Source organism: Aethalodelphis obliquidens, unplaced genomic scaffold (genome assembly GCF_003676395.1).
Source record: "Aethalodelphis obliquidens isolate GAN/ISIS:26980383/991018 unplaced genomic scaffold, ASM367639v1 scaffold9, whole genome shotgun sequence".
NCBI lineage: Eukaryota > Metazoa > Chordata > Mammalia > Artiodactyla > Delphinidae > Aethalodelphis > Aethalodelphis obliquidens.
Window position 1 is genome coordinate 34,113,887 of NW_020837953.1, and position 28,000 is coordinate 34,141,886.

Sequence of the window (28,000 nt, forward strand, 5' to 3'; positions counted from 1 at the left end):
GAGGGACCTGGTCCTACCCTGGGCCACAGGAAGACCGGCATGACCGGGGCCCCGCGGTGGGCCTCGTTGCTCCTGTGCCTGCTGCAGTCCACTTCAGGTAAGGGCACGGGGCCGCGGGGTGGGCGTGGGGCCGCGGGGTGCCCCATCCGGTCCGCACCCACCTTCCGACCCAGAGCTCCGGGGAGGGAGTGCCTTGGGCATCAGTCTGTGCGCCGCAACCCGTGCGAATTAGCAGAGCCCACCCAGCACCAGTTTTCTTTTTCCGAGGACTAAACAGACCCGGGTCTTTGAAATTCCTTTCCGGGAAGGAACTGATCCAGCTTCCTAATGCCAGTTCAGCCTTAGACGAACAGAAAAAAAGATAGTGGCCGTTCAAAAGTCAGCTGCATTTGTTTATAAAGTGGTTTTTAAGGTTTCCTAAAAGCCCTATCCGCTGCATTAATATCACAGACCCTGACTAGTAGGGGAAATTAAGCAGAAGAGCCCTGCCGTCGCCAGGGGTCCCCTCCCCTTCCTCCCGACTCGGGGTGTCAGAAGTTCCACCCAGGCCTGAGGGGAAGGAGTGCCAGCTTAGCCCGTGCTGTGCTGTCATTCTAACAAGCCACCTTTTTTTCTGAGCTCTCACTGGTAAATAAGGTGACAGGATACAAAATACCTTGGGATAGGAACCAACCACCAAACCCCAACCAATCCAGGGAGAAGGACACCAAAATGCCCCCAGGATATGTCCCTAGTCTTAGACTAATAATTTAAGAGCTAGAAGGGCCCTTGGACATCATCTAATGCTAAGGTTAAACACCAGCATTTGTTTGAGCAACTTCTTGGGCTTCTAGTTTAGCATCACAACCCAACTGTCCTAGAAGATAGGTATTATTTCCTCCCGTTTCAGAGGGGGAAACTGAGGCTCAGAGCAATTAAGGGGAATTACCCAAGAAGGAAGGCATTGGTGAGACACACAGAACAGAGAAGACAAGCTGAAGTGAGCATGGCCAACTTTGGCCGTGGGATGGGCAGCTGGCACAGGGCGGTCCACCCACCCAGGTCAGCTCAGGGATGCCCCAGCCCCTGGAGCCTCCGCAGCAGTGTTACTGCAGCTGATGAGGGACAGTGGACTTATGCAGGGAGGAGAGGAGGGGTTCCTCTGTACCCCTTTTTCACCCTCAAACTCAATAGTTTTGCTGTCTAGACCTAGCTATCCTTACACCCGAGGAATATTTAGTGTACACAACACAAACTATGGTGTGAAGGTTTGGGGTGAAGCGCAGCGGGATCCAGGTTCTAATCCTGGCTCGCACACATACTGGCTGTGTAGTCTCAGGCAAATTACTCACCATCTGTATCCGAGCCTAGTGCCTTCCGTGGAAGGGAAGGACACCTACCCCACAGGGTGGTTTGTCCTGAGGATTGAATGAGGTTTTGTGTATAAAGTTTCACACCGATGCCCGGCACCCTTCGAAGGCTCATTAGGAGGTAACTACTCTAGCTGCTATTTCTCCACTGTGGCCAAGCTCAGAATTGAGGCCTGTCCTCAAATAAGACGATTGTAGACAGATTTTGGCCTCATGCCAGCCACCTGCTAGGAAGTCCAGAAGCTGGGGCAATGTCAGCATTGGCATCCTGGTGACGCAGTTCCAGCTAGAGGACACGGGGTGGGGTGGTCTGAAAGGCCAGGGGTGTGGAGCCGAGCTGAGCGCCACCAGCAGAAAGGGCCCTCCCTCCCTGAGGCCATTCTATGACCTGTATGGATTTCCATCATGACCCATGTGACACTTCAAGGCGCTGCCTTCTCCATGGGACCATGAGCTCCTAAAGGGGAGGAGTGGAGCTGTAGTCCTCTCTGAACCCTCTGGCACGCAGTGATCAATAGATGTCTTTGACCAATAATGATCCATAGATGTTGGAAGAAAAGGCTGAACAGGCCCCACGAGAACCCAGGGGAGGAAGTGTGATCAAGAACTCAGACTTTGCAGACGTAGAGAATGGACTTGAGGGCACGGGGAGGGGGAAGGGTAAGCTGGGACAAAGTGAGAGAGTGGCGTGGAATATATACACTACCAAACGTAAAATAGATAGCTAGTGGGAAGCAGCCGCATAGCACAGGGAGATGAGCTCGGCGCTTTGTGTCCGCCTAGGGGATGGGAGGGAGACGCAAGAGGGAGGAGATGTGGGGATATAGGTATATGTATAGCTGATTCACTTTGTTATAAAGCAGAAACTAACACACCACTGTAAAGCAATTATACTCCAATAAAGATGTTAAAAAAAACCCAAAAAACTCAGACTTTGGGGGTGGCTAGGCCTGGATTTGAATTCTGTTTCTACAACTTATTAGCTAAGGGGGCCTCAGTTTCCTCATCTGTAATGTGATGATCCTAATTAGTACCTACCTCCTAGGGATGTGGGGCAGATTGAAGGAGGAAGTGCAGGTAATGTGCTTTGCGTGGTGCCTGGCACGTAGTTAGGGCACATTAGCTGCTGTTATTATCATCTGCAGCATCACCACCACTTCTGAAAGATGTCAGGAGGTGACGTTTGAATCAAGTCTTTAAAAGATTCGATGGTGAATACCACGCTGTCAAAGACACCTGGGTTCAAAGACACACAGAAGAATGAGGTGGTTTGAGAAGGGCGAGAAAGAAGACTGGCTGCAGCCTGGTGACGTATGTAGGTGAGCTGTCAGGAAGAGGTCAACGAGATGGCCCAGCCAGGCCAAGCTGGGCAGGGCTTCACGTATCCTGATAAGGAGCATAGACTTTATTCTGAGGACAAGGGAAGGGCAGAAACGGGGCAGCTGTGTAATCAGATGCATATTTCAGAAGATGAGGGTTAGCAGGGAGGAGGTGCCAAGGAGGGAAGTAGGGGCCAGTGAGAGGTGGTCAGGGAAAGAATCACTGAGACAATGACATCTGAGTAAAGATGGGAAGGAAGCAGAGGAGTGAGCCAGATGGACAGCCGTGGGGAGAACAGTCTAGGCGGAGGGAACAGCTCGTGAAAAGGCCTAGAGGTGGGAGTGTGCCGGCATGCTCTAGGAACAGGAAAGGGCCAGAATGGCTGGAGAGGAGCCAGCAAGGGGAGTCATGGGTTGGATAGGGTAGGGTCTTGAGGGTGATTGTAAAGACTTTGGATTTTACCTTGAATGAAACAGAAGCCACTGGAGGTTTAAAGCAAAAGAGTGACGTGATGTGACTTTCATTTTAACCCTTGCTGCTATATGGAGAATGGATTGTGGGCACAAGGTTGGAAGCAGGGAGACCAGTTAGGAGACCTTAGGAATAATCCAAGTCATCACAGTATTCATTCATTCACTCAACAGATTTTTATTGTGTACCTACTATGTGCCAGGGACCATTGCAGGCAGGCTCTGGGGACATGGCTGAGAACAAGACAGAGCCTCTGCTCCTTGAGACCCTCAGGGCCGTTCCCTCCTGGAGTCCAGGAATCTATTAGATGGTCCTGTACTGTGCTGTTTTGCCGGAACCCTCAGGTGCCAGGGTGGGCTTCCCATCATGTCACAGATGGGCTGCTGAGGTCTAAGGAGGGGAAGGGGCTGCAGTACAGCCAGTCGGTGGCATGGATGTGACTGGAATCCCACACCCCAGGTTCCCAGCCTACATCACATCCCCTGTACTTAAGCCACCCGAGATAACTCCTGGTTCTTAAACTCGGTGAGCACCCGACTGCCCGCCCGCACTGCTCTGAATGGCTCCAGACTTCATGGCCTCTTTCTCCACCACAGGGAGGCCCCTTCTGGCCCCTCCCCAGAACGTGACGCTGCTCTCCTGGGACTTCAGTGTGTACCTGACGTGGCTCCCAGGACCTGGCAACCCCCAGAACATGACCTATTTTGTGGCCTATCAAAGGTGGAGGGGCGCCTCCGGGCTGGTGGGATGATAGGGGGAGACCGAGGAGGTGGGCAGGGGCTGGACGGGCTTGGTTCTCTGTGTCCACGGGTGACGGCCTGCAGCAGGTATTGGGAGAGGGCGTTTGATAAAGCTCTGGAGGTGGGGATGATGCTTAATGGAGAACAGCGCCCAGGTGAAAGACCTGCCGGGGGTGGGGGAGGTCTTTGAGAAAAGTCAGAGCAGAGCTTGGATGGAGCTGTGAGGACCCAGTGAGGGAATTCTTGAGGGCCTGGATGAGGTGCTTGGCATTCCAGCAGATAAGGGAGGCAGGTGTATCTCTTGCAGAGCCGTGTTAGGCATCGCTAGATGATTACCCTTTTCCCCACGGAGCCTGCACGGAGTCTTGGAGTCCTTCTCAACTTGGCAGCCCAGGCAGCCACTGCTGATGCAGAGGAGTTTGCAGATGAAAGCTGATTTGCCATCTTTGCACATAGATGGAAATCATCTGAAGTTCTTTAGTAAGAGAGTAAGCTAATGAAAGCAGATACTCAGGAGGATTAATCTAGAATTGGTGAGAAGGAGGAAGCAGAAAGGAGAAGAAACTGCCACGTACTCAGGACCCACCCTGTGCCAGGCTGAGTGCTAGGAGCCTTGCATGAGCATTTCCCTTCTTCCTCCCAGCATCACCAGGCAGACCCTGCATTTCCCCTGTTCTAGAGGCGAGGAAACAACTCAGGTGCTGTGACCTGCCCAAGGAAGCCAGTGATGGAACCAGAAGAAAAACTCAAGTCTGTCTGACCCCAAAGCTTGTGCTCTTCCTGTTCTATTACTGTCCCTCCATCTGTAGCATCCAGATGTGAGTGATGGGGGCCTGGCTTGGGAAAGGACAGGCTGTGAGAGAGCTTTAAAAAGAAAGAATGGTATAGAACTGTATCAGGAGGCAGAAAATACCAATACCTAACATGGCCTGTGTGTTTGCTCTGTGTCTGCACTGTGTCCATACATGAAATGTATTTAATCTCACACCGCCCTACGAGGAAGGATTCAGTGACTCTGCTCTACAGTGGAGGTAACTGAAGCACTGAGAGTGTATTTTGCTCAAAGCCACACAGCTGGGCATAGCGGAGGTGGGATAAATTGATGAAAGAATTGAAAGCCTAACCTCTGGACCTATATGATATTTTCCTTTCCTTTTACGCTTTTGAAACACCTGCGAGGATTCCAAAACCATGATATTCTAATGGTATTTTTTCATTTATTAGCTGGAAGGAATTTTACAAAGAGATGCTTCCTCTCATGTAGTGTTTGATATTCAGTGGTACTATTCGTGTAGGCAAGACAGAATAAATGCTTGAATTGTTTTCCTTTAATTTACCAGTTTTCAAGATAACGAACTGGTTCCCTATCATGTCCCAAAGGTGATTGCCTTGTTTTTTTATTATCATTACGAACTCAAGTAGTTAAACATATGTGATGGTTTCAATTCGTTGCAATTTATTCTACTCATTGAAGCTTGAATGGTCTCATCTTTAGTCCATGAATGTCTCTTCAGGTTGGCTCCTGAGTCCTTTGAATTTGACCCTAGTAATTCATGATATCTTTATTGCTATCTGTTGCGAAAAGATGTTCCAGACTCACTTGCACAATTCCTGACCTAAAACCTGAAATCAGCCACGTCTCCATTTGGTAAGAAATGGTTTTAAAGAACACAGTCTGTGTAGCCGTCTGATCACTACTGAACTATTGCTCTGAGATCTTTTCAGTGAACAGAATTAGGGTGATTCACGTAATAATCCCATCCCTATCCCTGGCTTCTACTGAGGTGGCTGATTAAATCCGTGAGTTGCACCCACGATCTCCTTATCAAATGATTTTCCAGCCACCACGTTGGTGTTCTCTCCAGAACACGCTTTCTCCTTTTTTGCAATATGCATAGGCTGAGAATTTTCCAAATCTTCAATTTCTGGTTCCTTTTTGCTTAACAATTCCTTCTATCTCTCTCTCTCTCCTCTCTCATTTTACTATAAGCAGTAAGGAGAAACCAGGTCACATCTTCAACACTTTGCTTAGAAATCTCCTCAGCTAAGTATCCAAGTTCATCACTTTCCACTTCTGATTTTCCATAAAACACTAGGACGTAATTCAGTCAAGTTCTTTGCCACTTAATAACAAGGATGAATTTTCTTCCAGTTTCCAGTAAGACATTCCTCCTTTCCAACTGGGATGACCCCAGAATCACCTTTAACATCTATATTCTGATGAACAGTCTTTTCAAGGCAATTTAGGCTTTTTCTCACATGAACCTCAAAACTCTTTCAGCCTCTGTTACCCAGCTGCAAAGCTACTAACACAATTTTAGATATTGGTTACATTGGCACCTCACTTATGGTACCAAAATCTGTGTTCATTAACTAGGGCTGCCATAACAAAATATCACAGACTGGGGACTTAAACAAGAGAAGTTTTTCTCTCACAGTTCTGAAGGCTGGAAGTCCAAGATCAAGGTGTCAGCAGGTTTGCTCTCTCCTGAGGCCTCTCTCAGGAGATGGTCACCTTCTGTGTCCTCACCTGGCCTTTTCTCTGTGGGAGAACAGCCCTGGTGTCCCTTCCTCTTCTCATAAAGGCACTAGTCCTATTGGATAAGGGCCTCACCCTTAGGACCACATTTAATCTTAATTACCTCTTTAAAGGGCCCATCTCCAAATACAGTCACATGGGTGTTAGGGCTTCAACATATGAATTGGGTGGGGGATGTGTGTGCACAATTTAGTCAATAATGCTGATTAGCTGGATTTCACCAAATTTAAAATTTTGTTCTTTAAAAGAAAAAAAAAAGCCCAAAGAAAATGAAAAAGCCAGCCACTGAGAAAAATATATTCATAGTATAAACGCTGACAAAGAACTTATATCCAAAATAAAGAACTCCTACATCTCAAAAATAAGAAGACAAATCACCCCCCAAATATTTGAATAGTCACTTCACAAAAGAAGATATATAAGTGGCCAATAAGCACATGAAAAGATGTTCAACATCATTAGTCATTAGAGAAGTACAGATTAAAGCTACAAGGAAATACTACTTCACACTCACTAGAATGGTTAAAGTTAAAAGGTCTGATGACGCTAAGCATAGACAAACATGTGGAGTAACTCATGGAGATGGCCCTCCATGTTCTGGGGTTTTGCAGCCACAGATTCAACCAACCATGGATCAAAAATATTTTTTAAAAAAATCCAGGGGCTTCCCTGGTGGCGCAGTGGTTGAGAGTCCACCTGCCGATGCAGGGGACACGGGTTCGTGCCCCGGTCCGGGAAGATCCCACGTGCCGCGGAGCGGCTGGGCCCGTGAGCCATGGCCGCTGGGCCTGCGCGTCCGGAGCCTGTGCTCCGCAACGGGAGAGGCCACAACAGTGAGAGGCCCGCGTACCGCAAAAAAAAAAAAAAAAAAAAAATCCAGAAAGAAAAATAAATCCGTAAAGTGCCAAAAGCTAAACTTGAATTTGCCATACACTAGCAGCTATTTACATAGCATTTGCATTGTATTTACAACTATTTACATATCATTTACATTGTATTAAGTATCATAAGTAATCTAGAGATGATTTAAAGTACATGGGAGGATGTGCATACATTATATGCACATACGAGACCATTTTATATAAGGGACCTTAACATCCACAGGTTTCTGTATCTCCCAGGGGGCCTAGAACCAATCCCCTGTGGACACTGACTGTATATTGTTGATGGGAAATACAGTGGTACGATCACTTTGGAAGAAAGCTTGACAGTCTCTTGTAAAGTTACACATTCAGTAACCGAGTTTCCCAGATTCTACTCCTAGATCTTTATCCATGAGACATGAAAACATATGTCCAAACAAAGACTTGTATACAAACTTTCATAGCAGCTTAATTCATAATTCCCTGTTATGGACTGAATTGTGTTCCCCCCCTTAGTCACTCATATGTTAAAGCCCTAACACCCATGTGACTGTATTTGGAGATGGGGCCTTTAAAGAGGTAATTAAGATTAAATGTGGTCCTAAGGGTGAGGCCCTAATCCAATAGAACTAGTGCCTTTATGAGAAGAGGGACAGCAGGGCTGCTCACACACAGAGAAAAGGCCAGGTGAGGACACAGAGAGAAGGTAACCATCTCCTGAGAGAGGTCTCAGGAGAGAGCAAACCTGCAGACACCTTGATCTTGGACTTCCAGCCTCCAGAACTGTGAGAGAGACATTTCTGTGGTTTAAGCCCCCAAGCCTGGCATTTTGTCACTGCAGCCCTGGCAGACTAACACATCAGGTTTCTTTTCTCCCAGTGTCCTAAGAAATGTTTGCTTGACTCAAGGTCACAAAGATCCTCTTCTGTGCTTTCTTCTAGAAGTTTTCAAACTTTAGCATTTACACTTCAGTTCTCTTTTATTTTTATTTATTTATTTATTTGCGGTACGCGGGCCTCTCACTGTTGTGGCCTCTCCCGTTGCAGAGCACAGGCTCCGGACGTGCAGGCTCAGCGGCCATGGCTCACGGGCCTAGCTGCTCCACGGCATGTGGGATCTTCCCAGACCGGGGCACAAACTCGTGTCCCCTGCATCGGCAGGGGGACTCTCAACCACTGCGCCACCAGGGAAGCCCCCAGTTCTCTTTTATTTTTTGAAACTTCCTCTCTTTTCACTTTCTGTTTCTTTTAAGGCATTATCTGCTGTATTAATTTGCTCTTATTGTTCTTCTAATTTATTCTTCGTTTATGAAATGTGGTTGTTATTGTTTCTTATCTGACTCCTGTGTTCTGTTATCTCCTTTCTGAGTTTCTCTGATTCTGTTTTGTGTTGTTCTTCCATATCTTATATCATTTTAAAATGTCTTTTATAATCCATTTTGAAGTAGTAGTTTACAGTTTCAATCTGTTCATAGATATGTTCTTAGCCTGCGTTTTCTGACTCATTCAGTTGATCGCTTAGCTTATTAATTTCTATCGTTCCTTATTTTCTGTTATAAATATTTAAAGCTATATGCTTAACTACATCTCATAAATTTTTATTTGTGTTATATTTTTGATCATTCAGTTTTAGAGATTTACTAACTTCCATCATAATTCTTTCTTTGATCCATGAGTCATTTTATTTTATTTTCCAATATGTGATTTTTGAGTCTCCTGTCTTTTTGTTTGAAGTATAGTTGATTTACAATGATGTGTTAGTTTCAAGTGTACAGCACAGTGGTTCAGTTATATATATATATATTCCTTTTCAGATTCTTTTCCATTATAGGTTATTACAAGATATTGAATATAGTTCTCTATGCTATACAGTAGGACCTTACTGTTTATCTATTTTATATATGGTAGTGTGTATGTATTAATCCCAGACTCCTAATTTATCCCTCCCCAGTCCCCTTTCCCCTTTGGTAACCATAAATTTATTTTCTGTGCCTGTGAGTCTATTTCTGTTTTGTAAATAAGTTTGTATCATTTTTTTAAGATTCCACATATAAATGATATCATATGATATTTGTCTTTGTCTGACTTAATTCACTTAGTATGATAATCTCTAGGTCCATCCATGTTGCTGCAGATGGCATTATTTCATTCTTTTTTATGGCTGAGTAGTATTCCCGTATATATGTATACACACACGTACATACATACATACGATTCATCTGTTGATGGACATCAGGTTGCTTCCATGTCTTGGCTATTGTCAGTAGTTCTGCTATGAACACTGGGGTGCATGTATCTTTTCAAATTAGAGTTTTGGGCTTTTTCAGATATATGCCCAGGAGTGGGCTTACTGGATCATATGGAACTCTATTTTTAGTTTTTTAAGGAACCTCCATACTGTTCTCCATAGTGATTGTACCAATTTACATTCCTACCAACAGTATAGGAGGGTCCCCTTTTCTCCACACCCTCTCCAGCATTTATTATTTGTAGACTTTTTGATGATGGCCATTCTGACTGGTGTGAGATGATACCTTGTTGTAGTTTTGATTTGCATCTCTCAATAATTAGAGATGTTGAGCGTCTTTTCATGTGCCTGTTGACCATCTGTATGTCTTCTTTGGAGAAATGTCTATTTTGGTCTTCTGCCCATTTTTGATTGTGTCATTTGTCTTTTTGATTGAGTTGTATAAGCTGTTTGTATATTTTGGAAATTAATCCCTTGTTGGTTGCATCATTTGCAAATATTTGATCCATGAGTCATTTTAAAACATTTTAAAATATTCAAACTTCCTTTAGTTCTCTTTTTGTTAATGATTTTTAACTGGATTATTTGCAGTCAGAGGAAATAGTTTGAGAGATACCTATTCTTTGAAATTTGAGAGTTGCTTTATTTTTGTTAATATTTTTGATAATATTTTGTTTAGGGTTCGTATGTGGCTCAACCAGTTTCTTGTTTGTTCTGTGTATGTTCATTAGACGAACTTTGATAATTATGTTGTTCATTTTTTTAACATATGTACTAATAATTTTTCTTTATTCAACTGTTGATTACTGAGTGAGATATATTAAAAATTTCCCATCGTAATTGTGGATTTTCTTTTTCTTCCTGTAGTTTTATCTATTTGTGCTGAATATAGTTTGAAGCTATTTAATAGGCACATATAAGTTAGAATTTGTATATCTTCCTGGCAAGTGGAATCATTCACTACTGTGTAGTGGTCCTTTTCACCTTTACTAACGCTTTGGACTTTGAAGTTTCTGTTTTGTCTCATATTAATATGCCTACACCAGTTCCTTTTTTCGTTGATGTTTACCTAGTATAACTTCACCAAAAAACGAAACAGGGGAATTCTTCCCCCAGATCTGTTCTCTTTGCCTACCTGTATCTCAGCCTTTTCTGGTCACCTGTTGCTCAGTCTCCAAACCCAGGAAGAGTCCTCAATTCTCCTTTCCCTCACATTCCACATCCAATCCATGAGCAAGTCTCATCGGCTTTACCTCCAAAACGCATCCTACATCCAACCTTTTCTTGCCATCTCACCCATCATTCTCTCTTGGACCACTGCTGCAGCCTCCTAGCTAGTTTATCAGAGTGATATTTTAAAAACATAAATTAGATGACCTCAGTTCCTCTCTTCAGAACCTTCTGATAGCTTCCTCTGACACTTGGAATAAAATCCGAGCCCCTTGCCAAGATGGCAAGACCCTGCCTGCTCTGCCCACCCCCCTCCACCCACGTCCAGTCTGTCCGCCCTCTCCCGGCCTTGTCCACTGGGCTTTGGCTGCCCTGGCCTTGTTTTTGTCTGGACAGATCAAGTCCCTTCCCGTTGCAAGGCTTTTGCTTTTGCGTTTCCTTCCTCCAGGCCTTCTCTTGGCTCCCTTCTCAGCATCCCGGCCTCAGCTTCAGCACTGTCTTCCTGGCCTTTCCTGAGCCGCCTTCAGAGAGCAGTCACCCCCGCACTACCCTATGACCACTGCATTTACCAGCTCCTGGATTTCTCTTGTTGATGTGATGGTCTCTCATCCCCTCCCTCCACAGTGTAAGTTCCTGAGAGCAGGACCTATCTGTCATGAATTGCCGATTGCCCAAGAATAATGTCCAGCACGCAGGTCCCTCCTTTGGACCTCAGCGTTCTCAGGAGGTCATAGTCATGGACCTGTGTGTTCTCCTCTGACATCCGCATAGCGCCTGGCACCGGGCCTGGTACACGGCAGGGGGTCCATAAATGCCTGAATGAATAAACGCGGGGAAAATGGTTACTAGCACGACGACCCTGTGGGGGAGCCATGACAGATGGGGACACTGAGGCTTAGGGACAGTGACCTGCGTTAAGGTCCCAGAGCTAGTGAGGGGCAGAGCCAGGGTTCCCCCCCTTGTCTATCATTCCAGAGCCCAAGCTCTTGACTAGACTGTTCTCATTCTGTCTCAGCCGATGGCTGGCTGGCTGGACAGATGGATGGATGGATGATCAGGTGGGATGGAGGGACGAGTGATCGCATGTTCTCTAAGTTTTCTCACCCCCAAGAGGCTGAATCCATGACCCACACCCTCCTGTCTCCTCCCTCAGCTCTGCAACCCCCAAACAGTGGCGGAGAGTAAAAATGTGTGCAGGAACCAAAGAGCTACAGTGTTCTCTGATGTGCCTGGAGAAACAAGACCTGTGCAATAAGTTCAAGGGGCGTGTGCGAGCGGTTTCTCCCAGAGCCAGGTCACCCTGGGTGGAGTCCAAGTCCATGGATTACTTTTTTGAAGGTAAGTGAAGGACCTGTGGGAGGCCGTCTGCTCAGGAGCCTGGCTCAGAGGCACTGCTATCCTGGCCATCTGTCTCCCACTTCCCCAAAGCAGTGGGCAGCTCTCTGGGGCCACCTGCCACGGGCCCTGGCCCATGTCCAAGTAGCCTGACTTCGTGGCAGGGAGTTAGGGGAGTTCACCAGCCCCAGCAGTTCAGTTTGTACCTCCTCCTAATGAGGTTCATGATCTTCTTTTGAGCACAACCTTGGTCATGAACTACACAAGGCACTTTATATATTTATTCCTACTTTTTTAATGTTCAATCTCTCTCTTTAAGAAACAATTTTTTAAAATTCTGGTTGCAATAGTAATTTCTGTACACGGTAGAAATTTGGGGGGGAAAGGAGATGAAAATAGAGAGGAAAACATTCCCCATGCTTACAGCCTTCATAAATCACCAGTGTTAACGTTGAGTGAGGAGAGTGCTTTTCTTCCCCCAATGTATTTTATTTCTAATCCTCATAACAGACCTGTGGGGTTCATTTTCATCACCCCATTTTTTAAAAATAAATAAAGCAAGACTCACAGAAGTTAAGGAACTTGCCAGCTAGTAAGTGATGGACACGGGATGTGAAATGGCTCTTTCTGATCTGGGACAAGGTGCTCGATCAGGTCAGGAGTAAGGAGGGGAGGATAAATACTCAGACAATAGCCTCATGGAGCTGAGATCTGTAACTTATCACCCAGGCTTCTCAAAATGTTTGAGGACAAAATAGGGCTTGAAGGGGGATGAGGAAGGGATTTAATGAAGGATGGCAGGAGAAAATGGCAGAGAAGGAAGAAGAGATGATTTGGATGGGAGGAAGCTGGCTGGTTGGATGGACGAAAGGAGGAAAAGGATGGATGGGTAAGAAGAAAAGAAGTGTGGAGAGGATGGGGAAGAAGTGACGGATGAGTGGGAAGGAGGAGGCTAGATGGATGAGTAAATGCTTACCATGAAGAAGCCAGTATGGATGGAGAAGTGGAGGATAGGAACGAAAGGCAGACAGATGGATCAGTGGGTAGTGAGTACAGAAGGAAGCTGGCTGCCTGGGAAGGGAAGGAAGGGTAAAAGGGAAGGAGAGGCAAAGGAGAAAGGAAAAACAGGAAGGAAAGATGTATGGAAAGAAAAGAATGGATGGATAGGAAGGATGGAGGAGTAGAAAAGTAGGCTGATTGGCTAGATACAAGGAAGGAAGAAAGTATAAATGAACAGGAAGACAGGGTGGATAGGAAGGAAGAAATGTCAATTGGAAAGAAAGGAAGACAGGATGCTTAGGAAGAAGGAAGGATGGTTGAGAAGGACGCGTGGATGGGAAGGAAAAGAAGCATAGTTGGGAAGGATGGATAGAAAGGAAAAGAAAGATGGGAAGGCAGGCAGAAAGGCTGTCTGGCTAGAAGAATGATGGATGAACCACTGCAGAGGCTGGATGAATAGGAATAAGAATTAGAACAACAGAGGGAAAGATGCAGAAAGGAGGCTACTTTTTTTTGCCTCCTCCCCCCTGAAGAATATTCTGATTCTCCTGCAACACACCTCAAGCTTGAGTGACCCTTCCTTCCTATTTCTGCCCTCAGCTGTGGTGACCCTGGTCACTCTCACTCTTGAGTTTTGGTAGTTTATGTATTTCATTTCCCCCTAAATTCTTCCAACTCCTTGAGGTCAAGATTTATGGAGGCCTCATCTCCCCACTCCCCTCAGCTCCCTGCCCAGGGCTTAATACATATCAGTGTCCCGTGGATATTTCCTGAACACATAAGTAGTGGCACCTTGTGGAAGCCACACATTTTCCCTGAGCACAAACACAGGACAGGGATGACCAGTGTGGCCAGAGCTCCTGCTGGCTGGTACTCAGGGAGGGCTGCATGGAAGAAGTGGCATTTCAGCTGGATCTTGAACAATGGTGTATTAATTTTCTCTTGCCACTTTATTTCAACTCACTGCCCCCACCATCTTCAAACCATCAGTCAAACCTAGATGACCTTGAACAGACTGTCATTAGAAATGGACATTAAAGACTCTGCCAGTGAGAGCTCAGAAGCAAGCGAGGAGCATCATAGAGAAAATCTAAATCTCCTTCAAGAGTTCTTAAATCATCACGAACAGACTGTTAGTAGAAGTCTGGATGCTAAAAGCACTGCCTCACAGAAGGAAGTGAGGAATATGTTATTGAAAATTTCAGGAAGGGGGAATGCCTCTTATATACTGGCAAAAAGATTAGCAAAATTGTGTCCTGTCGGTATGTGGAAAGCAGAACTTGTAAATGATGAATCTGGACATTTATCAAGGAGATTTGATAAATGTTGTGTTGAAGGCATGGCCTGGTTTATTCCTGGTAATCATAGCAAAATGCAAGGAGGAGAGAGAGAAATTGAGGAAAGAGCATAAATGAAAAGGAACCAGGACTTGAAGATTTGGGAAATTCTTAACCTATACAGATGGCAAAAGATACTAAAGAAATTGCTTCCAAGAGTGTGACATAGAGAAACAGCCAAGTGTGCGGCTGTGCGATCATTTCCTAAAACCTCAGAAAGATCAAAGTGTTTAATCAAGAAAAAGACTCTTTGAAGAGATTTAAGGGTCTGACACACAGTTCAGTTCCCCTCAGTCAAATCAAAGGGCCTCTAGAAAGCTGAAGTGTTATCCCTCAGCCAGCTCCACTAAAGCCAAAAATAGAGAAGGGCTTATCTCAAAAAGATTTGTGGAACTGACTTCTGTCTAATGGAGTGGGTCCCCATGACATCCACAGGAGACCCATAAAATTCTTGAGAATTTTATATCAGCAGAAACACTGCCAGCTTGAACGGAAAGGGACAGAGAGGACAAGAAAAGAAAGAAGGCTACTGGTCCCCCAATTTCTACTGGAAGGAAGCAGACTGGTAAAACTACTTAGCTGCAAATACCTGCTACCTTTCATGAAAAGGAAGGATGATTCAGAGGGTGGAACCAAGAGCCCAGAGAGCAGTGCTGAAAGCCAAGGAGAAGTAGTTCCCAAGCCTTAAAACCTAGTACAGTTTGTGTAGCTGGATTTCAAAACTGCTTCAGCCCAGTGACTCCTTTTTACCTCCTATTTCTCCCTGTTTGAACCAAAATGTCTATAACTATTATCCAGTGCCTATCCTACCACCTTATATCGGGAGCAGATAACTTGTACTTTATTTTCACTGGTCCACAAATGGACAGGAATTGTGTCCCAGGAGTTGTACTGAATGGATTGTACCCAAAGTCTCACCTGAACCTGATTTAGATACTTTAGATGATGAGATTTTAGAACTTGAGTTGATGCTGTAATGGGATGAGACCCTGGGGTACCTTGGGATGGGGAGAATGTATGTTGCATTGGAGAGGGACATGATTTTCAAGGAGTCAGAGGGAGGACCATGATAGACATAATGACTCCCCCAAAGATATTCATGCTCTAATCCCTGAACTTCTGAATATGTTAGATGTTACTATTAAATGGCAAAAGGGATTTTAATTAAGTTTATGGGTGTTAAAGTAGTGAGATTATCTTGGATTATCCAAATGGGCTCAATCTAATCCCATGAACTCTTAAAAGCAGAGAACTTTCTCCAGCTGGAGGCAGAAGAGGTGTAGAAGAAGGGAAAATCAGAGAGAGTTGAGGTGTGAGAAGGATTCAACATGGTGTTTCTGCTTTGAAGATGAAGGGGCAACGTGGTTAGAAATGCAGGTGGCAGGACTTCCCTGGCAGTCCAATAAAGACTCTGTGCTTCAACTGCAGGGGGTTCGGGTTCAATCCCTGGTCAGGGAACTAAGATCCCACATGCTGTGCAGCGCGGCCAAAATTTAAAAAAAAAAAAAAAATGCAGGTGCCCTCAGGAGCTGAGAGAGGGTCCCAGCTAACAACAGCATAGAAATAAACCTCAGCCTCACAACCACAAGGAACTGAATTCTGCTGACAGCATGAATGAGCATGGAAGTGAATTCTCCCCCAAAATTCCAGATAAGAGCCCAGGCCATCTGACATCTTGATTTCCACCCAGAGTTGAGGACCCCATCAAGCCCACCCAGACTCTGACCTACAGAACTGAGAGATAATAAATCTGTGTTGATTTAAGCCACTAAGTTCATGGTCATATGTTATGGCAGCAGCAAAAACTAATACAAATGCACAGGATGCGACAGACCAGTGACATGTGAAGGGCACCCAAGTGGAAGGGATGACATGAGTAAAGGGAGGTTAACTGTTTCTGGGCTGGGTGAGGAACAGGCCTGCCTGGAGGCTGGGGGATGGATGCCCTGTGGCCCCCAGAAGGTCCTGATGGGTCCTGTTCTGTTTCTGCCAGTGGAGCCAGCCCCACCTGTCCTGGTATTCACCCGGACAGACGAGATCCTGAGTGTCAATGCCACGTACCAGCTGCCCCACTGCATGCCCCAACCAGATCTGAGCTATGAGGTGTATTTCTGGAAAGAGGGGACCGGGAATGAGGTGAGAAACCCCTTTCATGCCCCCAGGCTGGGTCCCCTTCCTCATTCTCCCACCAAACCCCAGTGCTCTTCACCCTCCAAGCCCTGAAAGCCTCCTCCAGGAAGCCTTCCCTGCATACCCCTCACTCCTGGCAGTCACCCCTTGACTCTGCACAGTGTGAGTGGCTGTGGCCCACCTCTGCCCCCCTCCCCCTAAGAGGCCAAGTTCAGGACATCCTTCCCCTGCACATTACAGGTAATAAACAGCAGTTTTCTACCTAATTTTTTTTTAATTATGAAACCTTTTTTTTTTTTTAAATCTGACTGAAGTATGACAGGCTCCAAGAACCTACTTAGCCTACTTGTTAAGCCACCAGATTCATTAGAAAAAAAACCTAGAAAATACAGATAAATTCTAGGAAGAAAACCAACAGTACACAGAGATGATCGCAAATAACTATGTGGTATATATCCAATTTCAGACTTGTTTCTGTGTATGCGTGTGCATATGTCTGTATATATTTATTTATGGCAGGGGTTGGCAAACTTTTTCTGTAATTGGCCAGATAGTAAATACTTTTGGCTTTGCAGGCCTTATCGTCTGTCACCTCTATTCAACTCCATCTGTAACACAAAAGGAGCCATAAGTAAATAGGTACATGAACAGGCATAGCTGTGTTCCAGGAAAACTCTATTTAAAACAAAAGATGGGGGCTTCCCTGGTGGCGCAGTGGTTGGGAGTCCGCCTGCCGGTGCAGGGGACACGGGTTCGTGCCCCGGTCCGGGAAGATCCCACATGCCGCGGAGTGGCTGAGCCCGTGAGCCATGGCTGCTGAGCCTGCGCGTCCGGAGCCTGTGCTGCGCGACGGGAGAGGCCGCGGCGGTGAGAGGCCCGCGTACCACAAAAAAAAAAAAAAAAAGATGGGGCTGTAGTCTACGGACCCCCATTCTTGTCCATTCTGTCTTTTACCGAACCAACGCTCCCACTCCTAACCTCCTGCACACTCTGGATCCCAGAGACACATTGATAGATCTTCATCCGATGTGGTCCTCACCTTCAAGAACCTCACAGATATTCTCAACCAGCACTGTCCAGTAGAAACATAATGCAAGCCACATCGTGTCATTTAAGCGTTCCACATTAAATTAAGTAAAAAGAAACAAGTGAATTTATTTTCATAGTAGGTTTTATTTCATCCAATAGAATGTTATCTTCTCAACATGTAGTTAATATAAAAATTACTGAGATGTTTTATGTTCTTTTTTCGTGAAAGCCAGTGTGTATTTTACACTTAGAGCACATCTCGGTTGGTACCAGCCACACTTCAAGGGCTCAAGCGCCACCTGTGGCCAGTGGCTACTGTGTTAGACAGGCAGCCCTAGAGTTTTCTGTGTCTGTAATGGCTGAGTGACCACCGCCCCCGCCCTAATTGATTGACACGCCCTGAGGGCAGGAAGGCTGAGGCATCTGTCCCTGAAAGTGAGGGCCTGTGGGCCCTGGTGGGGTGTGCATGGGAGTGACCCTGAGTGGCAGGGCTGCTTTTGAACCCAGACCATCTCTACCTCGAAACTCCATGGAAGAGAAACCAGAGAGTGTGGGGACGTGCTCCCTGAATGCTTAAGCCTTAATGCAAGAAAAGGTGTAGGAGTCACCGCTGTGTCCTGCCAACCCCACCCTGTTCTGGCTGCATGGAGCCAGCGCCCCCCAGCAGGTCCACCCGCCTCTGCTTCTCTCTCCAAACAGGCCAGTTTTCCAGCCACTCCCCATGGCCAGCCAGTCCAGATTTCTCTCCAACCAGACACCAGCGGACACCACTGCCTCAGCGCCAGAACTATATACACCTTTGGCTCCCCTAAATACAGCAAGTTCTCTGAGCCCACCTGCTTCTTCCTGGAGGCCCCAGGTGTGTGCAAAGTGGTACAGAAGTGGGAACTTTTCCGCTAGGCGTTAGGATCTTCATAATATGGTGGTTAAGAGCACAAGTCTAGAGACAGACTCACCTCGATTAAAATCCCAGCTCCACCCCACTCACTGTATCTTTGGGCAGCTTACATAACCTCTCTGAACACTGCTTTCCACACCCTGTAGGACGGGTTTACTCTGATGAGGATTAAATAGGATAATGTACGTGAAGCCCACGGCACAGATGCCATTGATAGACAGGAGCCCCTGCTTCTCTAGTTGTTATTATGTTTTTCTTCCTAGGATCCAACTGGGCACTCCTGGTACTGCTACCCCTTCTGCTGCCACTGTTGTTGGTCGTTGCCACGGGGCCTGTGATCTGGAAGAGCTTCAGGGGGAACCCCTGGTTTCATCAGGCAAAGATGCCACAGGCCCTGGTATGGCAAATCTGGGGGTGTGCGACAGAGAGGGAGCGTTGTCGAAGAGCAAGGAAGTGGAGCTAGACTTAGAGATAGTTCAGCTAGAATATCAAGATGGCCCAGACTGCGAAACATCTATCTTCCTGTCTAAATTTTCACCATTAGTAATTCATTCCTTTGGCACTAAATTAAAATAGCAAATATGCTTCAGGAGAGATGCCCAGAGGGGAGGCGGGAGGGTGGCACCTAAAGGGGACATCTTAAAAGGGTCCCAGCACTTCATTCACAATCTAACCAAGGGTCAGTCTTGCCCAGGCAGACGCTGGAATTTCCCCACCTGTCTGCCAGCTCGCTTGCTTAGAACCTGGGGCCAGCTGGGACAGGGGAAACCTGGAGAGGTCAGACTTGTTCAGATGAAGGCCTGGAAAGTGAGGCTGTGGTAGATGAGGCTCAGTGGGCACTCGGGTCCGGTGGGGGCTTTGAGGATGGATTCTGAGAGTCCCTGCCACACGGGAGTGTTTCAACGTTCCTGGATAGGGGACCTGCAGGGAATTCCCACTAACTGAAGGACAACCTCTGTGTTAGATGGGTCTGCACCTTGCCCTATCCCTCTGCCTTCCCATTATGTGGTAAGTTACCCGCTCCACCTCCTGCAGCTGGCACCTGAAACCTGGAGGCTTTCTCTGGCCTCCGGTGTCCGCTCTGCCCGTGCACATCACCAGCTGCATGTGGCAGAGAATTCACACCGCCACCACCCCTCCATGCCTCACCCGATGGTGCTCTGAGGCCTATGTCCCCGGCGGGGCTAAGTTCCAGCTGCCCTCGGGGTAACTTGCCTGATAACACCCCGCTATCGGCTGCTAGGCCTTGCTGACGCTTCCTGGGATCACTTCCCAAAGAAACTACTTACGTTTGAATCCTTGTCTCAGAGTCTATTTCCAGGGGAACCCAAATTAGAACAGTCACTCTTCCAGAAAGGCTGAATCTTCTGTTCTTCTCCCCCTTCCCCCAATCAGGACCTCTCTGGACACAGACACCCCGGGGCAACCTTTCAACCCAGTGGCCCAGAGTGCCTGCATGTCTTGATCCTCTGTCCCCAAAAGGAACGGACCAGAAGGGTCAGGCTGACCCCTAGAGTCAGGGCCCCAGCCACCGTCCAGGCAGGATCAGAGGACAGTGCTGAGGAGGAGGAGGCCGACGAGGAGAGCTCGGACGATGGTGTCAGCTTCCAGCCCTACACCGAACCACCCCCCTTCCTGGGGCAGGAACACCAGAGCCCGGGGCAGGCGGAGGCAGGAGGGCCTTGGACTCCTCTGGTCCGGGTCGAAGGCTCCTCTGCTTGCGATTCTTCAGACAGAAGCTGGGCCAGTACTGCGGGCTCCTCCACCTGGGACGAGGCTGGATCATCTGGCTACTTGGCCAAGAAGAGGCCAGGCCGAGGACCGGGTGGGAAGGAGCTCCAGAAGCCTCTCCCACCACCCGAATTCTCCGAGGACTCGAGTTCCCTGGAAGAGCCCCCAGAAGACAACCCGTCCTCCTGGGTCAGCTGGGGCTTGCCGTCCCCAGGGCTGATTCTGGTTCCCAGGGAGCCCCCAGTTTCTCTTCAGACACTGACCTTCTGCTGGGACAGCAGCCCCGAGGAAGAAGAAGAGGGTGGGGGGGAATCAGAAAGTGAGGACAGCAGTGACGGCAGCTGCGGGGCTAAGAGCCTCCAGAGGATCGAGGTCAGAGGTAGGACACTGGGGCACTACTTGGCCAGGTGAGCTGAGGTCAGAGGTAGGACACTGGGGCACTACTTGGCCAGGTGAGCTGTCCCTCCCAGTCTGGTGCTCCTGAGCTTTCTGGGGACCCAGCATGCCACCAAGACTTGAAATCCTGAGAGCATCATCGCCGGGGCAGCAGCGGGTTCTTACGGCACCTCGGGGAACCCGGCTAGAGGTGTCCGCCAGGTTGAGCAGTCAGAAGCCACCCCGTCCTATGACCTGCGAGCTTTGGGCCGAGAGCCAAGAGGGGTGGAGACAGGGATGGGCGGAGGTCAGAGGTTGGTTGGGTGTCAGACCACACCACTGTCCCTGGGGTGACAGGCCAGTTGGAAAAGTCATCCCTGCACAACATGAAACAGGCGAGGTCAGGTCACAGGGGACATTGAAGGCTGACGGCACAAGGGCTCATCTGGATTTGGAGAGGGAAGAAATCCGGAGGCACACCAAGTGTAGCAGGACTCAACGCCTCTCTCCAGCACCCGCTGGGCTCCCTCCTCCCCGAGGCTCGACATCCTGATTTATGGGTCCCCTAGGGTGGGCCCCAGTGAAGAAAAATCCAGTTGGCTGAGGGTGTTGGAGAGGAAGAGGAAAGGCATGTCCTTCAAATCCCAGTCTCTGGGTCAGGCATTGCACTGTTTCCATTATCAAAGAGGCCTGGGTCCAAATCCCAGCTCTGCCATTTCCCAGTTGTGTGGCCTTAGGGGAGATACCTTCCTTCTCTGTACCCGAGTCTCCTTTCTACAGCTACCACCTGGGGCACGGTGAGGGTTCCGACAGAGACGTGTGATGCCTGCCACACCATTGGCACTCACCACGTGGTGGCTGGTAGGATTCTCCATCCACCCAGGCTCTGAGGGGACCGCTGGGCATCTCCCACCTGTGACCCTAAACTCAGAGTGACTGGAGTTCCCACCTTTAGTCTTTCTCCTGCCTCCTGCCCTCACTGACCCCTGCCTCCTGGTCAGGAAACAGTTCTCAGAAGCTGGAGCCCAGCCAAGGGTCCCTCTCCCTTTTCCCAGCAAAGAAAATACCAAATGGCCCACCTTCTAGGGGGTCTGATTAATTGGTGGTGGGGTAGCAACCCAGCAGGGAGTTGGACCCCTGGGCCCGTGATCCCCAACTTAGCACTTCAGACCCTTTAGGTGACCATTGTGGTTGTAAAGACATCCCATTTCCTCTTCCAGTTTTGAGAAACCACTGTCTTCTGGAAACAGGTGACTGTCCTTACCTGAGGGTAATGATGGATGTTCTCAAACGACCGCTTTATTAACCTACACCCACCAGTATATGGACGAGCAGAGCTGAGTCTTCACCCATTAGACCAAGGTTTTGTCAGTTTTGTGGCCCTGCAGGGACCACAGGAATCAGAACAATCCTTGGCTCTGCCGTTTCACCCGCCAGGACTTAAGTTCCTCCATTTGTGTAAAAAGCATCTTCATAAGCATTTTATCCACGGGGCTGTGTTGTTTTGAAGCCAACGCAAGGGTAGAACATTAATGGAAGATCTGGAAAAGCTTCTCGAAGGCATCTGGTCCAGGGGTTCTCAAATTGTGTTCCCAAAAGGCCTTGGGCTTCACAGGAGGCGTCTCAATCTCAGGGGGAGCCGTGGGCTGTAGGATCCCCGCAACGCAACCAGAGCAGCCTCCCTGGGCCCTGATTTTCTCCAGTGGCCCTCTACGTAAGATTGTGCTTAGGAGTTTCAACTGCTAAAGAAAACGTTAGCAAACCCCTTTTTAAATTGAACACCTGTCTTTTGTTTCAAACGAGGAAGCTAAAATGTTGACTTACTGTGTACGTCTCTGAGGGTGAGAATGTCGGTCTCTGGCCAGCTGGGCCAAGCCCCGTCCCCTTGGCCATGTAAACAGTACTGAGGTCTCGGCAAGGGTTTCCAAGGGGCACGAGGCCGGCAGGAGGCCTTCACCACTGCTGGGACTCACACACATACATGCATTTCTGCAGGGGTTTCCCTGCAATGAGGCTTGTCTACGTCCATGATTGAGCACAGAAGAGGAAGAACAAACTGGAACCATGGAGCTGGGGAAGGCTGTGGCTCACGGCCAGTTCCTAGGAGAACACCCAGACCAAGCCCAGTGTCCTTTCTGGAACCAGCCGAGCTGCTTCATGGAAGTAAATTCCAAATAACTAAAAGCTATCCTCACTATTGTCTTAGGCTTGTGTGAAGAAACCGCTTTCTCTGTTCTGAAAGCTTGTGTGTTTTTTAAGCATTTTTTTAAAGTTTAATTTCTGACAGACGCTGAGCTTTCTATTAATTCTAAACTCCAGCTCCTTTATGGTCATTAAGTCATAAACAAAAAACTGGGCAGCTTTAGGAAAGAGCATGCTATTCAATATTATCATTTGTCAGGTGTGCTCAGCACTGAACTGTTTACAAAGCCCTTTCGTGTCCCCAGCAGGCAGGAACTGCATAGTGGGAACTCCAGGGCCACGCATGAAAGATGTCAGGGGCAGAGCGGGTGATGCCCGGGTGAAAGCAACATTCCCATTCTTTAGGGTAGTGAGGAGATTATATATTGTTCTAAGATATTTGTAGTTATTTCTAATTTTATTTTATGTTTATGTCATATTTAGATAATTTCCTAATGTTTGTTGGGGCCTACCCTAAACTGTTTTAAATAAAGAGCTCTATTTTTAGAGAAAAGGGCAAAATTGAATGGAAAAGCGTGTGCTCTCATTTCTCAAAGTTTCCTCACCACTCTTCTCGCCGTTAAGACTACAGGGTCTTGGGTTGGGTGCCCAGCAGCAGACCCAGAGGCGAAGATTGGGGGGTATAAAGCAGTGTGGCGATTCCAGAAAGCATCAATAAGGGAGTGGGAAGAGAGGGAGGGGAGGTAGCCAGTCCAGATGCATAATCAAACAGGTCATGGCTCTGGGCAACTAGGGTTCAGTCCTCCTAGGGAGCTTTGGGAGTTCAGTGTTGGACCCTCCAGATTTGTTCCCCTGCCAGGGACAGGAGCTGGGAGGCTTATCCACCAACTCCCATCAGTCCTGTGTAGAGAGCCACTCCCTCCCAGGGAGCTGCAGGTACTTGCAGTTGGAATCCATCAAGCTGAGGACATGAGAAGGGTGCTACAACGAAGCCAGAGGTGTACCTACCACCTGGCAGCTCACCCTATTGCAACAATGGTCCATGGAAGGATACAGAAAATCCTATGTGGCAGCCTTGCAACCCAAACTCATTCCAGTAGATCTCTACTGGGGAGGGTCTCCCAGGTCCCACCAATTCTCCCACAAGGTAACAGCTGAAGACCTAAAAAAAATAAAACAGCCTGTTATTTTACCAGCAAAACGGGTTTATTCAGGAACAGCAAAGAATTGCAATTTGGGACACGCAATCTATGGTGAACCACATGCAAGTCCAGAGAACAAGGAGAGGAATGTTCCTTTATAGGGGAAAAGAGGTTAGTTGGGAGGGGCCATTATAAACACAGAGTCTATTGGAGGAAACTGGGAGTTTGAAGTGTACTGCATTTCATTGGCTGAGTTACTACAGTCTCTTATTGGCTAGGCTGTTGCCAGGCAAAGAGAAATTCCTCCTCCTGCTGGGTAGTAAAATAGTAACCCTCCTCCTGTTGGAGATGCAAAGGTATGTCTCTTTCTGTTGAGTCTGCAGTTGACAGCGAGAGCTTGAGAGTTCTCCCTTCAGTCCTCCCAACTCCATCTTAAATGAGGTTTCTGTTCATTTTCACACTGCCCAGAACTGTGCTTGCGGACTGTCATCATTTACTAATGCCAGGGCAGGCTCTAGACCCAAGATGAGCTAATCCAACAAGTCCCTTTCCCTGGCATTCAGATGTCTTCTTGGCTGGCTTGGCCTGGAACAATTAAGTTCCAACCGGCTCTGACACTATTTCCCACTCCAAAGAACAGGAAAGCTCAGGGTACAAAGACGACAATGGGACCTCCACATGAGCCTCCAGGATGAGAAATGGACTGGATCCAGTCCATTCCTGAGGCCCAGCTGCAGCCCTGTCCTCGGCTTCCCTGCATCCTAGTTTTTTGTATTTTGGTTTTTTTGTTTGTTTGTTTGTTTTGGCGGTACGCGGGCCTCTCACTGTTGTGGCCTCTCCCGTTGCGGACCACAGGCTCCGGAAGCGCAGGCTCAGCGGCCATGGCTCACGGGCCCAGCCGCTCCGCGGCATGTGGGATCTTCCTGGACCGGGGCACGAACCCGTGTCCCCTGCATCGGCAGGTGGACTCTCAACCACTGCGCCAGCAGGGAAGCCCCCTGCATCCTAGTTTTAAGCCAACTTTCAGAGCCTTCTATTACTCATAACCAAATATCCTTGCCAATTCACATTTCATGCATATTGCGGCTTGTAGTCAGGTTGGGGCATCTGCCCCCTTGAATGGGTGTGCAGTAGGTCCTTTCCAGAAACCAGGGCAGAACTTCCTCTCCAGGTGATCCCCAAGGGCCTCCACCCTGCCCGCCTCACCTTTTGAGCTCCTCTTTGCCTGTTTGCTGCCACCTTCTGGACAGTGGTGGGATGGCAGGGCTGCCAATTGCACAGGTTCTTACAAGCACGGTGCTCGGAGCCGCTGAGAATGGGCAGCGTTGGGGTAATGGATGCTACATCCTGAGAACTCCTTTAGGGAAGGGACTGTTTTCTTCCCGGTGCCAGCATCTGGCACAGGGTGGAAACTTGATATTAAATAAGTGAACGAAGGAATGAATGAGTGAACTGGTATATGAATTGGAGTCAGTAAGGGGCTGGCTGTGGCTGACTTACATATAAAGCAGCCAGAGACCTTGCATTAGATTCTATCCCAGATCCCAGATCCTGTCACATGTGGATGACTGTCCTCCCTCAACCCAGCGTCTGCTCCAAGGGGGTATCAGTGCTGTTCAGTGAGTGAAATGGTGAGGGAGGGGGCAGAAGTGGGAGACTCATTCCTGTGTGCACAAAATTAGGCTAAAGCGATGGGAGTTTGAGTGGGTTAAAAAAAACACTAGAAGTTATACTTTATCTAAATGAGTGAGTCAGTTCCATGAATCAATTACTCAAGAGATACTGGTTGGCGCCAGGACCCATTCCAGCCCAGGGTACCCCACCCCTTGGCTTATGATGATATAGGATGCAGGCGTGTGACTGCAATTTATAAATTATCAACAGTCTGTTTTTCCCCTTACTGCCTCTTTAAGTGGGTTAGGAGAAGAAGGTGGGGATCCCAAGGCAAGAATACCTCAGAGTACACTCTCCTGGTGGGAAAAACCATCAGCAAGGGGTGGGAGGCCCCTCTCCAGGAGCCGATCCCTCCAGGGTGAGTCCCATCCATTCTTGGGTGCTACTAGACACATCCCACCCCACTCCAAGCCTTGGCTTCTCTGGACACTAAATGGATGTCATGGAAGCCAGATTCCAACAGGGGCTCAGAATCCCCCACTCCAAATCCCATCTTTGAGTTCCAGGCCCTTTCATGGGACATGCCTCCTCTAAATAGCTCTAATCCAGCCTCAAAGCCTAAACTGCAGGATGCAATGCCCTTACTTCCCCCATCCTTGGAATTTGGCCTCAGAAACTACCACCAACTCAAACTTCTAAGGAGACATTTATGACCATAAATGAGGTTATCTAGGGAACATCTACCACTGGTCACAGTTTCTCACTGAATACCCCCCACAACCAAGAGCAGCCTATCCTAAAGGCAGCCACACCTTCGTAGGGAGAGCTATTTCCTTAAATCAAAAGAAATTTGTGGGACTTCCCTGGCGGTCAAGTGGTTAAGACTTCACCTTCCAATGCAGGGGGTGCGGGTTTGATCCTTGGTCAGGGAGTTAGGTTCCCACATGCCTTGCAGCCAAAAAACCAAATCATAAAACAGAACCTGTATTGTAACAAATTCAATAAAGACTTTAAAAATGGTCCACATCAAAAAATCTTTGAAAAAAAGAAAAGAAATTTGCCTCCTTAATATGTCCTCTTACTACCCACCCTGGTTTTCCTGTTTAGGGGTAGCTACACAAAAATGGGCTCGACCCTTCTCCATGCGGCAGCCCCTCCGATACTTGCAGATGGTGCTGGCGCCTCACATCGCCCCCACCCAAGTCTCTTCTTTCCAGTCATAAATGTGAGCATAACTGAAGAAAAATATTGGACGATGCCAAGTGCACAGCAGACCAGAGCTCTAGAAGGATTTTTTAAATATTTTTTATATTGGGATATAGTTAATTTACAATGCTGTGTTATTTTCAGGTGTACAGCAAACTGATTTAGCTATACACATACATATATCTATTCTTTTTCAGATTCCCCTCCCATACAGGTCACTACGGAGTATTGAATAGCATTCCCTGTGCTATACAGTAGGTCCCTGGTGATCATCTATTTTATATATAGTAGGGTGTATATGCCAGTCCCAACCTCCTAATCTATCCCTACCCCAACCTTTCCCCTTTTGTAACCATAAGTTTGTTTTCGAAGTCTGTGAGTCTGTTTTGTAAATAACATTATTTTTTTAGATTCCACATATAAGTGATATCATATATTTGTCTTTGTCTGTCTGACTTACTTCACTTAGTATGATGATGTCTAGATCCATCCGTGTTGCTGCAAATGGCATTATTTCATTCATTTTTATAGCTGAGTAATATTCCATTGTATATATATACCACATCTTCTAGAAGGATATTTTGAGTGAATCTGTGGTGGGCTGGAGTTGTCACGAGCATCTTGCAGGAGGAGAAATCATCCCAGCTGGCTTTGAAGAAGAGGGACTCTGGCTGAGGGAGAAGAAATGGCGTCCCCAGAGACGGGTCCAGCCCAGATAAAGGCACTCCTTCAGTCTACTTGTCTTGTGTAGTCACCTTACTATTCCTTAGTATAAAATAATACATTTCCTGTAAGAACTTTAGAAAATGCAGATGAGCAAAGGAAGGAAAATAAAAATACCTTTAATTCTACTACCACCCAGAGATAATTCCATGAATATTTTCACATATATCCTTCAGACTTTTTTCTCTACGTGTGTATGTGTTTTAACGAGCCTGTACTGTACATAGTTTGTTCCATGCTTCTTAGTTCCCCGACCAGTTCCCTTAGCGGTGAAAGCGCGGGGTCCTAACCACTGCTGGACTGCCAGGGAATTCCCCATGCTTCTTTTCATTTAACAAACTATGGTGACTCTTTACCAGGCCACGAAACAGTTTTCTCCAGGGTTATTTTGAAGGCTGCGTTCGCCTTGCATTGGATGGACTTACCATTATGCATTTAGCCAAACCCCTACTGTCAGACACAGATGCTGTTCTCTTCTACTTTTATTCTTTTTACTATTAGAAATGATGTCTGGATGTTCCCAAGTTCTTTAATAATCCAGGTGTCAGGGGCTTCCCTGGTGGCGCAGTGGTTAAGAATCCGTCTGCCGATGCAGGGGACACAGGTTCAAGCCCTGGTCCAGGAAGATCCCACATGCTGC

The 28,000-nt window shown here is 47.4% G+C and overlaps 1 protein-coding gene and 1 long non-coding RNA gene across 8 annotated transcripts; one reads left to right on the top strand and one right to left on the bottom strand.

Annotated features, from left to right (window-relative positions):
- On the top strand, positions 1-23,248 carry IFNLR1 (interferon lambda receptor 1). Of its 7 annotated transcripts, none has more exons than XM_027109726.1 (8): positions 1-97; positions 3,737-3,860; positions 11,853-12,037; positions 16,364-16,506; positions 18,229-18,388; positions 18,691-18,824; positions 19,823-20,530; positions 20,576-23,248. In XM_027109726.1, exons 1-8 carry the CDS (start codon positions 40-42, stop codon positions 20,612-20,614), a joined length of 1,551 nt encoding a protein of 516 aa, XP_026965527.1. In that variant the 5' UTR covers positions 1-39; the 3' UTR covers positions 20,615-23,248. The 7 variants fall into 7 exon arrangements, with proteins under 7 accessions (XP_026965527.1, XP_026965534.1, XP_026965529.1 ...); XM_027109728.1 differs by lacking the exon at positions 1-97 and adding an exon at positions 2,199-2,668; XM_027109727.1 differs by lacking the exons at positions 1-97; positions 3,737-3,860 and adding an exon at positions 2,199-2,668.
- On the bottom strand, positions 21,813-28,000 carry LOC113622046 (uncharacterized). The gene is made up of 2 exons (XR_003433394.1): positions 27,098-28,000; positions 21,813-23,837 (listed from the first exon to the last, which is right to left on the bottom strand). It is a non-coding gene; the product is annotated as an uncharacterized LOC113622046 (long non-coding RNA).